General features: G+C 47.7%; 1 protein-coding gene across 2 annotated transcripts in view; it reads left to right on the top strand.

The window, feature by feature from the left end:
• Positions 1 to 7,697: 7,697 nt before the first annotated feature.
• KLHL26 (kelch like family member 26) overlaps positions 7,698 to 14,553 on the top strand; it is a 32,154-nt gene continuing 25,298 nt past the window's right edge. Inside the window, exon 1 of one of the 2 annotated variants that reach the window (XM_075902884.1) lies at positions 7,698 to 7,790. In XM_075902884.1, coding sequence (XP_075758999.1) covers positions 7,744 to 7,790 — 47 coding nt within the window. In that variant the 5' untranslated portion in view covers positions 7,698 to 7,743. The remainder of the gene's footprint in view (positions 7,791 to 14,553) is intronic. The other variant, XM_075902886.1, reaches the window with a different exon arrangement.

The raw sequence follows: 14,553 nt of genomic DNA, 5'->3' as shown, positions 1-14,553 counted from the left end.
GCGTTGCTCATATGCTGTATTGTCATTTCAGCAGTTTATTAGCTTAGGATTTGGGGTTTTCTTTGGTCTTCCTGCCATGCGAAAGAGAACAAAGCCTCATGAGTTTGACCTCTTCCCCTAGCTATTTGGGTCTGGTGGGGGGAAGGGGGGTGTTTGCTGTGTCATGGGTTTTCTGCTTAGCTGGATGTTCATTAGCTGACCAAAGACACAGCAAGATTTGCAATGGAAATCGGCAGAGCTACAAAGAGGAAGAAAGACCGGTGTTAAGGAAGGTCCCCAGATATTCTGAGGGAGAAGCAAACGTGTCACCTGCTTCCTGGTGGATAACAATGCTTCAGCTGTCTAAAACTTACCAGTGTGAGAACATGATAGTAAAGAGATACTGTACAGTCAGTGCTAGTGAGTAACTTGACAGGCCAAGATCTTGGGTGTCCAGGAATCAGGTCCTCCAATTATTACGTTGCCCGGCAACCCACTCATTTACTCCCACGCTCAGGGTACACACACATTCTCTGCCACATATGCTCTCCCCCTCTTCTCCCCAGGATTACGGGGGATTAAGGAAGGACAGTCTGTCAAAAATCAAGAGTGAACAAAGCCAGCTGAGACAGAAAGAAAGGCAACCGGCACTCACACAAATTAGAACAATGGGATACAATTATTATTTACATTCGTTTTATTTCTAGACCCTGTCTCAGCTACTTAAACTATGCTGATGTAAGAGTGATTCTTGCAAGCCAGGCCAACACTGTAGCTATTAGAGATGAGCAGTACCCTCATTTCGGGGGAAAAGGGAGATCAGTTGGCGTTACCAGCTGGGCAGCGGGTAAGTTTAATCAGCAGGACTCAGGGGAAAAGTCACAGGATAACTGGTCACCCCACTGGCTCCAGCTACATCTCGCTTTGCAAAGTTGCAAATGCTGCCTCCAAAGCGGTGATTGGCCAGAAGGGTTCGCTTTCGCATCTCTCCATGACATTTAGGCGATCTCTTATTCCCGTAATATTGCAGGAGAGCTGCTTAGGATGTGTTTCCTATCCCTGTTCCCTTCACCCAAATATGCAAGTGCTGTGGTTTGTGGTAATACTGTGTGTTATGAGAGATGCCTGTGTATATAGTTAATAAATAAAGTGCCAGTAGATGGCACTCGAGAATATGCAGTGTTGCTAACGCATGGTTTTCTCTCTAGTCTGGCAATATTTGGTGTGTTTTTCAGACCTCCAGCTTCTGGATTCACGTGAATACGTGAGACTCTCATCTTTTATTAAAAAAAAAAAACTTGGTAGACCCTTGTGGTTTCGGAGTAAAGCTTGAAAATGTGAGCCGAATGCATACTGAAAGCTCAGAATACAGAAGGCAAAGAAAAACAACCACACATGTATTATTATTTTAATAACTCCTCTGGTCATTTGAAGAAGTGGGCTGTGCCCACAGAAGCTCATGATTCCATCTACATGTTTTGTTAGTCTATAAAGTGCTATCAGACGATTTGTTGTTTTTTAAGTTTATCCCGATTTTTAACACAGTCTTATGGGGGGGGGGCATTTGATGCATGATTTTTGTATGTTTGAGGTTGGAAACACTACATTCTTTCCATCAGTCCCACTGCTATCTTGTTATTTGCTTTCTGCATCCATGCCTGTGTTTACAGTCAGACTGTGAGCATAGTACACAGGCCGTCCTCACTATAAGTCCAAGATACGTTCCAAACAACTTGGACTTATAGCAAAACAGCTTAAAGCAGGGAATTTTTCCTCCCGTGGCCGACTTCCATTTGCACAATTTTTTTTTTTTTTGCATGGGAGAAGAGCGGGGAATGGGAGGACTTATAATGAATCAGTTCCTACAAGCATCAATGACTTTAGCGCGAAACAGATGTACACTGGGGCAAAGGATAGCAGGGATGCCCTGTATATCCACTTAGCTTGGGCGCTATATGAGGACAATTTAAGCCCTAGCCTGGTTCTTTGGAAGATTTCAAGTCCGTGCTTTGCCACAGAGTCCTGTGTGTCTCTGGGGAAATTACTCTGTGTCTTAATTCCCCATCTGTACAAAGGGAATGACAGCCTGGCTTTGTCTGCCTGGAGATTGGGAGAATAAAAACATTATAGACTGTGAGGTGCTGAGATATCACAGCAATGAGGGCCATGAAAGTACCTTAGAGAGATATAAACACAATAATGGCACGCTCCGGGCTACAGTCTATACCCTAGGTAGGGCTAAACACACTCCACAATGAACAAAAGTAACAAAAAATGGCACATCCTCTCTGTTGTCAGAGATCAATGCCCAACAGTTATATGAAATAACCAGAAATATCCCCCATTGGTTTCCTGCTCCGCATGACACGAGGCACCATGCCTGGTGGCCAGAGGAGTTGTAGCATGCATCTTATAAAGGTGTTTTTCAGGCTTGGAAAGACCTGGTGGGGTTTCCTTTAACTGTGGTCTGGGGAACATGTGAACGGCCTTTACAGCATATGGCCTCACCAGGCTTTTCCTGCGGGGGAAGCAGAGGTGTGATGTTCATAGCTCCAATCCTTTGATCTGCCTCTCTTCAGAAAAGGCCTGTGTAGTCACTGCCGAGAAAGCCTGAAACTAGAGGGCAGCCTGGCTAGACAGCCGTCAGCAAAGCTGTTTTATTGCTTTCCATATATTGGGCTGAGACTTGACTTAAATAAAGTCAGAGTATGTCTTTTAAACATTTAAAGCAGTAGGGAGGATGCAGGGGGAGGAGTGTTTATAGGGCACCGACACAGCTACAGAAGATAGCCCTTAGGGAAAAGTGTAGGTTGATGGAAAATTAAGTGGAGGCCAATTTCAGAGGAAAGTAGCACGTGTGTTTGGTTGGGGAACCACAGAGTACAAGGTTGGAGACAACACCTGAGCTCCTCGCCACCAGAAAAACAGTTCCGACAGTACCGTTTGTGTGATGTGTAAACTAGTGGTATGCCGGGAGGGGTGGCAAGTGCTCTGGAGGACAGGGTCATAATTCAAAATGATCTGGACAAAGTGGAGAAATGTTCTGATGGATAAATGGATGGTAAGATGGATAGAAAGATGGCTAGAAGGCCGGGCCCAGCGGGTAGTGATCAATGGCTCGATGTCAGGATGGCGATCGGTTTCTAGCGGAGTGCCCCAAGGTTCGGTTCTAGGACCGGTTTTGTTCAATATCTTTATTAATGATCTGGATGAGGGGATGGATTGCACCCTCAGCAAGTTTGCAGATGACACTAAGCTGGGAGGAGAGGTAGATGCTTAAGGGCAGAGATAGGGTACAGAATGACTTAGACAAATTGGAGGATTGGGCCACAAGAAATCTGATGAGGTTCAACAAGGACAAGTGTAGAGTCCTGCACTTGGGACGGAAGAATCCCAAACATTGTTACAAGCTGGGGACCAACCGGTTAAGTAGTAGTTCTGCAGAAAAGGACCTGGGGGTTACAGTGGCTGAGAAGCTAGATATGAGTCAACAGTGTGCCCTTGTAGCCAAAAAGGCTAATGGCATATTAGTTTGCATTAAGAGGAGCATTGCCAGCAGATCCAGAGATGTCATCATTCCCCTTTATTCGGCTTTGGTGAGGCCGCATCTGGAGTATTGTGTCCAGTTCTGGGCCCCCCACTACAAAAAGGATGTGGATGCATTGGAGAGGGTCCAGCGGAGGGCAACCAAAATGATTAGGGGGCTGGAGCATATGACTTATGAGGAGAGGCTGAGGGAGTTGGGTCTGTTTAGTCTGCAGAAGCGAAGAGTGAGGGGGGATTTGTTAGCAGCCTTCAACTTCCTGAAGGGAGGTTCCAAAGAGGATGGAGAGAGGCTGTTCTCAGTAGTGACAGATGGCAGAACAAGGAGCAATGGTCTCAAATTGTGGTGGGAGAGGTCCAGGTTGGATATTAGGAAAAACTATTTTTAGTTGGATTTAGTTGGAATTGGTCCTGCCTAGAGCAGGGGGCTGGACTTGATGACCTTCTGAGGTCTCTTCCAGTTCTATGATTCTATGATTCTAAATAGGATGAAGTTTAATAAAGGCTACTGCAAAGTGCTCCACGTAGGAAGGAACAGTCCTTTTCACACATACAGAATGGGAAGCGACTCTCTAGGAGGGAGTCCTGCAGAAAGGGATCTAGGGGTCAGAGTGGACCACAAGCTAAATATGAGTCCACAGTGTGACACTGTTGCAAAAAAAGGAAACATGATTCTTGGATGCATTAACAGGTGTGTTGTGAGCAAGATACGAGAAGTCATTCTTCCGCTCTGCTCTGATTAGGCCTCAGTTGGAGTATTGTGTCCAGCTCTGGGTACCACATTTCAAGAAAGATGGGGGAAAATGGGAGAGAGTCCAGGGAAGAGCAACAAAAATGAATAAAGATCTAGAAGACATGACCTATGAGGGAAGACTGAAAGGATTAGATTTATTTAGTTTGGAAAAAAGATGACTGAGAGGGAACATGATAACAGCTTTCAAGTACCTAAAAGGGTGTTACAAGGAGGAGGGAGAAAAATTGTTCTCCTTGACCTCTGATGAGAGGAAAAGAAGCAATGGGCTTAAACTGCAGCAAGGACGGTTTAGGTTGGACATTAGGAAAAACTTCCTGTCAGGGTGGTTAAACACTGGAATAAATTGTCTAGGGGGGTTGTGGAATCTCCATCACTGGAAATATTTAAGAGCAGGTTAGATAAACATCTACCAGGGATGATCCATCCTAGACCATGCTTGGTCCTGCCATGAGGGCAGGGGACTGGACTTGATGACCTCTCGAGGTCCCTTCCAGTTCTAGTGTTCTATGGTTCTATAAGAGCAAAGAACTGGGAGCCAGGAATCCTGGATTCTGTAACTGACTCTATGTATCCGAGGGCGAGCCATAGCTGTAAAACCAGGATAATAAGAGGTGTTGTGAACCGGTAGGTAGGGCACTAGAATGAAAGCCAAGAGTCCCTGGGGCTCTACTGTTAACCTGCTGTAACCTTATGCAAGGCACTTCTCCTCTCTTTGCCTCTCCCCTCCCCCTCTTGGCTTGTCACAGCTATTTACAGAGCCGGCCCACAACATTTTGGCACCTGAGGCGGGGAGTTCCAATGACACCCCCATGCCCCTTCGCTTGGGCAAAACTTTGAAAGGTCTCAATTCTGCCTTCTTCCTGTTGGGATTGGTCCTGCCTAGAGCAGGGGGCTGGACTTGATGACCTTCTGAGGTCTCTTCCAACTCTATGGTTCTATAATTCTACTCCTCTCATGGGACTGTTCTGCTACCTACATACGCACCAGCAGCAGACACAATTTTCTACATTCTGGGTCCTAGTGGCGCCCCCCCCAGTCTGGCACCTGAGGCAGCCGCCTCAGTTTGCCTCATGGTAAGGCCAGCCCTGGCTATTTAGCTTGTCAGCAACTTGGGGCAGGTACCGTGTTTAACACAACCGGGGGGGGGGGGGGGGACATTCTTGATTGAGGTGACTTTATACTATAGGAATGCAAATAAAGAACTAGTGCTTTCCTCCTTGCCAGGGACGTTGTGTGGCTGACTTCATGAATGTCTGTGAAGTGCCTAGACCATGGATGAAAGGTGCCAGGGAAGTGTCAGATATGCTGAAGTGCTCCACCAGATCTACAAGGATCAAGTTAGAAAAATACACATCCATGTTTATAGCTCACATGGAACATCAGCATTTTGCCCAGCTGTTGAAAACTTGCATCCCTTACCACTCCACTGCCACCGATTATGATGTTCCACAACAGTGGTTTTCACACTGGGGTCTGCAAACAGTATCGAAGATTTCCAAAATGTTGTAGGGGGCCTGCAAATGAAAAAAGGTTGCAAGCTGCTGTTCTGTGTGCATTGGGAAGTGGCAAAAAATGAAGCTTTGGACAAAGACCCAAGACCCGAGGATCTTTCACAACAGAACAGCACACTTTGGAGGGTATTGCTGTTCTGCCACAAAGCTATTTGTTTCCGTGAATGCTGGCACACCTGGGCAGTGTTCTAATAATTACACAGCTCAGGCTCCTTGCAGGGGTTCTCCTGCTGACCGCAAACAGGCGTGACGTACAGCATGTGCTGGTCCTGCACACGGACCACAAGACACAAAGCACAGGGGCTGCTTGTAATGCCTGCGCAGGGAGACTGCATAGTCTTTCCATGGGAAGGCATCGCCCCCTCTGAAGTCAATTACATACCAAACCCAAAGTGGAAAGGTTAATCACTTTGGTGCGGCCCAAAGTAGGTGCACGGAACTGTGTGAAATAATCATATCACATAGGAGAAGCTAGAGATGGAGTTTCAAGTACATAAAAGGGTGTTACAAGGAGGGAGGAGAAAAATTGTTCTTTTTAACCTCTCAGGATAGGACAAGACGCAATGGGCTTAAATTACAGCAAGGGAGGTGTAGGCTGGGCATGGAGGGAAACTTCCTGTCCGGGCGGTTCAGCACTGGCATAAATTGTCCAGGAAAGTTGTGGAATCTCCATCATTGGAGATTTTTCAGAGCAGGCTGATCAAACTCCTGTCAGGGAGGGTCTACTCTAGATGGTGCTTGGCCCTGCCGCGAGGACGGGGGAATGGATTTGATGACCCTTCGAGGTCCCTTCCAGTTCTATGATTGTATTGTCCAGGCACGGATGTTTTAGCCTGTGATAGCGGCAGTGGCTTGCAGCCGTGGGCACCTCATTGCCTGGTATGCCCTGTGGGCAGCACTGGCGGGGGGTCCCCTTCCCCCGCTGGCTCTGTGCCAGAGAACCCCTTCGGAGTGAGTCTCTCCACAGGGTCCCTCCCTCAGGGGCCAGCTGCTTTTTTGTAGGGCAGCACTCTGGGATCTGGCCAGTTCTGTGGGGTGACAGCACCAGGTGGCCCCAGGCCTCTTTGTGGGGCAGCGCCAGGGGACACCAAGGACCCAGTCTCCTTATGGGGGCACCGTGGGGCAGGGGACTCCTGGGGGCAGCGCTAGGGGGCACCAAAGACCCAGTCCCTGGGGGGGGGGGCACCGTGGGGCAGGGGACTCCTGGGGGCAGCGCTAGGGGGCACCAAGGACCCAGTCTCCTTATGGGGGCACCGTGGGGCAGGGGACTCCTGGGGGCAGCGCTAGGGGGCACCAAGGACCCAGTCTCCTTATGGGGGCACCGTGGGGCAGGGGACTCCTGGGGGCAGCGCTAGGGGGCACCAAAGACCCAATCCCCGGGGGGGGGGCACCGTGGGGCAGGGGACTCCTGGGGGCAGCGCTAGGGGGCACCAAAGACCCAGTCCCCGGGGGGGGCACCGTGGGGCAGGGGACTCCTGGGGGCAGCGCTAGGGGGCACCAAAGACCCAGTCCCCGGGGGGGGCACCGTGGGGCAGGAGACTCCTGGGGGCAGCGCTAGGGGGCACCAAAGACCCAGTCCCCGGGGGGGGGGGGCACCGTGGGGCAGGGGACTCCTGGGGACAGCGCTAGGGGGCACCAAAGACCCAGTCCCCGGGGGGGGGGGGCACCGTGGGGCAGGGGACTCCTGGGGGCAGCGCCAGGGGGCACCAAAGACCCAGTCCCCGGGGGGGGGCACCGTGGGGCAGGGGACTCCTGGGGGCAGCGCCAGGGGGCACCAAAGACCCAGTCCCCGGGGGGGGGCACCGTGGGGCAGGGGACTCCTGGGGGCAGCGCTAGGGGGCACCAAAGACCCAGTCCCCGGGGGGGGGGGGGGGCAGGCGACGCTCCAGGCGGGGGGGGGGGGGGGCGCGGCGGCCCCGCTCGCTCCTGCCCCTTTAAAGCGGCGGCGCAGGGAAGATGGCGGAGTCCGGCGGGGCCGAGTTCGCCTCAGAGCGGCCGAGCAGGTGAGCGGGGCCGGGGGCCTCCAGCTGCCCCCGCCCCCCCCCCCCAGGCTCCCTCCCGGCCCCCGCCCCCCAGATCCCCTCCCCCACCTGCCCCACTTCTGCCCCCCCGCTGCTCCCCTCTTTAGCCCCCCTGCTGCTGCCCCCCACTGTCCCCCGCATCTGCCCCCTCTGCTGCTGCCCCCCTTCTGTGCCCCGCCCTGTCTGCCCCCCCCCCGCTCTCCTAGACTGTGCCCCCTGCCCACACACCTCTGGCTCCTGCAGCCCTCTGCCCCCCCACCAGACCCCCCCTGCCCCCCCCACCAGACCCCCCCTCTGCCCCCCCACCACACCCCCCCTCTGCTCCCCTTCCTACACCCCCCCTCTGCCCCCTTCCTACACCCCCGTGCCCCTCAGCGCCCCCACTTAGAAACTCCCCTGCCCCCCTACGGCTCCCCCTTGACACTCAGGAGAAAATAAAAGTCCCAAGAGAAAGAATTGGGGTTTTTTTATTTTTTTCCTGCTTTTCTGCTTGGAGACTGAGGCTCTGTTTTTGCTGCGAAAAAGGCGGCGTTTTGATATGGCGAGCTCTATACAATCATAGCTGGCGTGAGATGCAGGTGATCTAGCTCGTGGGAGTCAGTTTTTGAACACACACACACACACCGGCATGTACACGCTACTTGTTTACATCCCCATAACCATGGTGCAAAACTACGCCCTTTCTGCAGGGTGGACAGGGGCAAATCTGGCAGCTGGAGAGGGAAGGAGGAAAAAAAAGAATAAAATCTAGTTAATAATCCCTTGTCTTCTCTGATATTTGGCTAACGATATTAAAAGGCGCCCTTTCCAAACTCTGCAAAATCAGGGTCTTTCCTGGTACGCAAAGGGTGGAGGTGAATTCTTGCTCATTTGTAATTTCTGGATTGACTTCTGCAAAGACCAGGCCCTTCTGAAGTCAACTTTTTTTTCATAAAAAAAAGTAGACTCAAACCTAGTCACAAGTTCCTGAAATGAACAGTGGGCATCGATGTTAGTGTGGGAGGGGGAAATGAATTCTTAGGGTTTCTTCCAAGATTAATTTTCAGTCAAAATCTAGTGTTTGAAGAAATAATTGCTGCATCCTTGTTAGATTTGTATTGCAGGCTCTTTTCTTTGTGGGTGGGGGAGAGCAAGGAAGTGAGCTGTGGCAAACAGCAACAAAGTTTGCTCCCTGCCTCTCTCTCAAGCTGGTCTCAATTCTTGGGTCAGAGCTGCTTCCTAGGAAGGGGCATAAGCATTTGGGCTGAGATTTCTGACATGGGTTTTCCAGTGTGCTATTTGTCACACTCCAGGATTGCTGTCTATACAGTGTCAGTGAAATGAGTTACACTGAAGTCTAGTCTACAGTAGAGAGGTTTGCTGGTGTTTCTATGCCAGTAGAAAGTGGCAGACCCTTTTAGTGTACATGCGGTTATCTACCATCAGAAAGATGCTTTTGCCTGCATGGCTTATATGAGTTTCCCAAACAAAATAGGTTGTCAGCAAAACCGACATTTTGCAGTGTGACTATGTCTATGCTAGGGGTTTTTGTTGGTTTAGGAAAGGTATAAAAAATTGTACTGCTAACCAACTTTGTTGTACCAGCAAAAGTTCCTAGTATAAACCTATCTACTCGATGCTTACAGTGAATTTTGGACCTCATCATTTTGCACCTATAGTTAGGATTACATTTTCCAACTTGCATTACTTTGCATTTATCTGCATTGAATTTCATCTGCCATTTGTGTTGTCCAGTCACCCAGTTTTGTGAGATCCCTTTGTAACTCTTCATGGTCAACTTTGGATGTAATGAAACCTCGGGGGGTAGCCGAGTTAGTCTGTACAGAAAAAAACAACAAATGGTCTGATGGCACTTTATAGACTAACAAAACATGTAAATGGTATCATGAGCTTTCGTGGGCACAGTCCACTTCTTCAGATGACGAGAGTTCTGAGTTTAGAGTGTGCACACCCAAAATAAATAGATGGGGGGGAGGAAAAAAAGGAGGTGGTGAGAAACAGGGAGCAGAGGGTATAGAAAATAAGGGGGTTAAGGGAATCAGATCACTGATTTCCTTAACTTCCCTATTTTCTATACCCTCTGCTCCCTGTTTCCTTTCCCTTTCCCTTTCCTTCCCCCCCCCCTTCGTTCCTATTTATTTTGGGTCTGCACATCCTAAACATACCATCTACATGTTTTGTTAGTCTATAAAGTGCTATCAAATCCATGTTTTTAATTTAATGATCTTGTGTAGTTGTATATCATCTACAGACTTTGCCACCTCCCTATTTACCCCTCTTTCCAGGCCATTTATAAATACGTTGAACATCACCGGTCCCAGTACGGCTCCTTGAGGCACCCTGCTGTTTTCCTTTCTCCATTGTGAAAACTGACCATTTATTCCTACCCTTTGTTTCCTGTCTTTTTTTTAACCTGTTACTGAGCTATGAGAGGACCTTCCCTTTTGACCCATGACAGCTTGCTTTGCTTAAAAGCCTTTGGTGACAGACTTTGTCAAAGGCTTTCTGGAAATCTAAGTTCACTATATCCACTGGGTCACCTTTTGTCCACGTGTTTGTTGACTCGAAGTTCCTGTGGAACTTGTGGATAACTCTCTGAAAAGCAGTGACAGTCAAAAAAGCCAACAAAATATTAGCAACTGTTTTGAAAGGGATGGATAATAAAGCAGAAAATATCCTAATACCGTTATATAAATTATGGTATGCCCAATGCCAGATGCCCCAGAGGGAGTGAACACAACAGGGAAACATCAAGTGATCCCTCTCTTGTCATCCGTTCCCAGCTTCTGACAGGCGAGGGACACCATTCCTATCCATCTTGGCCAATAAGTATTAATGGACCTAACCTCCAAGGATGTATCTAGCTCTTTTTTGAACCCTGTTAAAGTCCTAATCTTCACCACATCCTCTGGCAAGGAGTTTCACAGGCTGACTGTGTGCTGCGTAAAGAAAAACATCCTTTTGCTTTTTTTTTAAACCTACTATCTATTCATTTCATTTGGTGACCCATAGTTCTTGTATTATGGGAACAAGTAAATAATACTTTTTCCACACCAGTCATGACTTTATAGACCTCTATCTTTTATAGATCCCCTGAGTCTCCTCTTTTCTAAGATAAAAAATCCAAGTCTTTTTAATCTCTCTTCATATGGCCCCTAATCATTTTTGTTGTCCTTCTCTGAACCTTTTCCAGTGCCAGTATATCTTTTTTTGAGATGAGGTGACCGCTTCTGTACTCAGTAATCAAGATGTGGGCGTGCCATGGTTTTATATAGAGGCAATAAGATATTCTCTGTCTTATTTTCTGTCCCTTTTTTAATGATTACTAACGTTCTGTTCGCTTTTTTGGCTGCCGCTGCACACTGAGTGGATGTTTTCAGAGAGCTATCCCCGATGACTCCAAGATCTCTCTTGAGTAGCTGTAGCTAAATTTGGTCCCCATCATATTGTATGTATAGCTGGGATTATTTTTTCCAATGTGCATTACTTTACATTTACCAACATTAAATTTCATTTGCATTTTGTTGCCCAATCACTCACTTTGGTGAGATCTTTTTGAAGCTCTTCACAAGCTGCTGTTTTTATGTTATTAGAATTAGCTGTATGGGCAGGGCTCGACAAACTATTGAATCTACTCGCCCATGGCGAGTAGATTTCAGCCCAGCGCCCCGTTTACCGGCGGCACACTCATGCGCAGTGCGGCTCTTGCTCATCCGCAGTGCAGGGCTGGCGAGCGGCTTTCGCCGCTGTTTGTCAAACCTTTTGTGTGGGGGATAGGAAACGAAGGAGCGCTGGAATTCCATGCGTTCCACTGTATTTGTATTTTTAAACAAGAAACTCCAGTAAAAACCCCAATGTTTTTATTGTGTTCTAGCAAAATTGTTTAGCACCAAGAGTAACTGGAGTGTTCTTTATCTGGGTCTCTAGAAAAGCTTGTTGTGGTGCAGGGCGAAGGAGGAGTTTCTTCCCACTTCTCCAGTTGGGATATTAAAACACTTTGCGATGTGTACGTCTGAGTCTGTGAAACTTTTTTGTTTTAATGAAAAGATGATTGTGTGGAAGGTTTGGTTTTCCTTCACTAGGAAATGTAATCATGCATAATGACAAGTTTTAACAGGTTCAGTGATCTGAAGCTGCAACAGATAAGTTGGTAAACATTAGCTCCAGATTTACTTACATTACTGACATAATGTTGAACCCACATGTTCTTGTCTAGAGCTGATGTTTCTGTTCAAAAACAAGGGTTAAACATAATTCAATTTCTTATTGAAAACAAAGCTTATATGACATTATTCCTGATTGTTTTTCAGGAGGTGTTTTGGATTATTTGGATTTTTTTAAATTTATTGATAGGGGTTAATAGGAACAGGGTTAAGTGTTCCAGCAAAACATATGGGTTTCCATCAAAATTGTCCATCCCCAGCTGTTGTTTGTATGCAGAAAAACATTTGATTCCATTTAAGTATTGACAGATTATAGGATGTTTTCAGATTATTCGGGTTTTGGGGCCTATTTTAAAAATAGCAGCTATTTATTTTATGTTCTGATACGAAATATTTTATGTAGCTTCCATCCCAAAATCAAGTGTTGCTGCTGTACTGATAACATCCCAGCCTTTCTTGCTGGGCAATCCAACAGCAGCACATGTGAGTACAGAGAAACCTACCTAGCACCCTGCATGTGTTGTGCTGGCCTTCCGCTCATTTGCTCGTCTTCTGAGGATCTGGCAGGGGACTGAAAAGTACAAGAATTCTTCTGCACATGGTTTCAGTTCCTTAGGCTCAAAATAATGGTGCCACACAAATGGTGTAGAAGGACAGCGTAACATCTGTGAGGCCGGCAATGGGAAGGCTGATTTTTTTGGCCCATCAGAAACTATAATGTCCCTTTGAAAGGCTATGTAATATTTACAGTTGATTCAGAAAGCAAGCGCCAGATCTCTGTGCTACACTGTTCAGGTGGGGGCTCTTCCATGCGTTCATTAAAACCTCTTACTCTTTTTGGTGTGTGTGTATAAAAAGCTACCTAATACAGTGTGACAAAGGCCATTCAGAGAACTTTTCAACATAGACGTCTGCAATTGTTGTTGTTTATGTATGTACTGTTCTAGAATGTATAAACCATAGCTCTCTGTCACTTGAACAATTAAAAATATTAACTTGCAAACATTCTTTATATTTGGCAAAAATCCTGAAGATACTTCCCTTCCTGGCTGAATTAGGTCGGCTTAAGGTACACAATTCCAGGTGCACAATAAAAAACATAGCTGGAGTTTATGTCCCTTAAGCCGAGCTTCAGTATCATCTTCATGGCAGGAGGTCAACGGGAGAAGCACTCCCATTGACTTCCTTTACTCCTTGCGAGAAGTAGCAGGGTCAGCGCAAATAGAGGTGCCCTCGGGGTGTGATTTAGCAGGTCTTTTACTAGACTAACAAAATCAAATGCTGCAGCATCGATCTTCCCACAGGTGGAGACATGGCCATAGTCAGTGACCAATTGCAGACATGGTCATCAACGATGAGATTTGCTGTAGAGGGAATAGGACATTTCTCAGGGACATAGATCTTGTGGATTGCTAGAATAGGTGACATAATAGTACATTGCTGTAAATACAGGTTTGATTGTGTTAAGGATGTTAAATATCATGTAACTCACTAATTGAATATTGTGTAACTGACTAATTGAGTAGTCGATGCATTTCTTCATTGATTATTCGATTAGTCAATGGGGCAGCGCTGCACAGCTGATCCTGGGCTCCATGAAGCGCTGCCCTTTTGAAACGTCGTGCAGCATTTCAAAGGGGCAGCGAAGTGTAGAGCCTGGGTTCCCCCCCCTTTGCTGCCTCTTTTCTATAGAGGCAGCAAGTGTGTGTGTGGGGAGGGGGGAAGCAAGTAGTCAACTAGTCCTTAACATCCCTAGATTGTGTATGCCGAGGGATTTCCATGTGCTAGCTTTTCTGGATTCATGTATGCATTTATAATCTACAAGCTGTTATAGCTGAACAGTGCTCAGTAATATGCATTCCTGTCACTTCTAAATCTTGTACTACGGTGTCATTCCTTCACTCGGGAGTGCAAGTGTGCCCTCCCAACCTAAGCTGTCTGCCTTTGCGAAGGAAGTAGTTGACACATGTATCCCGCTAAAGGGAGGTCGTGTTTCTAGTGTCTAGAGTACAAGACTGGGGGAAGAAACCTTTCTGAATTGTAGCCCTAGCTTAGCTACTGACTGGTTGTGTATCCTAGGTGTGTCACTACACCTTTCTGCACCCCCATGCTCGTCTTCATAGAAAGGGTACCTTCTACTGTCCCTACTTCCTGTGGATTCTGGGAAGGTGAGTTAATGTCGGTGCAGCGTTTGGCAGAGTTACGGCGCTGTGGGAAGTGGTGTAATTTGTTCTGGAATCATCGTAAGCCATCCGGAGTGGAGCATCAGCAGCGTGTTCCCTGATCTGTGGCGAAACTGTTCTTGCCTCATTGCAGGTTGGCTGTTTTGAAATAAAGGGCTCTGCTACTCTCGCTACTGCGTTTGCTTTCTTAAGAGTGGGTTTGCCTGAGCGTTCAGGTGGTTGCAGGAAGCGCCTGTCTCGAGACAGCAGGCATCACGTGCAGTTGGCGGAGTGCAAGGGAGAAACTTTAAGGTTGTCTCCTACAGTCCTTCATTGCAGCTATCCATGCATATGGCATTTCAGTGGTGCGGGATTGTTCAAACAACTGGAAATCCTGTTGGTACGGAGCAATAACTACTG

This window comes from Pelodiscus sinensis, chromosome 19, assembly GCF_049634645.1.
Source record: "Pelodiscus sinensis isolate JC-2024 chromosome 19, ASM4963464v1, whole genome shotgun sequence".
NCBI lineage: Eukaryota > Metazoa > Chordata > Testudines > Trionychidae > Pelodiscus > Pelodiscus sinensis.
Note: the sequence above shows the minus strand (reverse complement) of the source record. Positions and strands in the feature narration are given on the sequence as shown.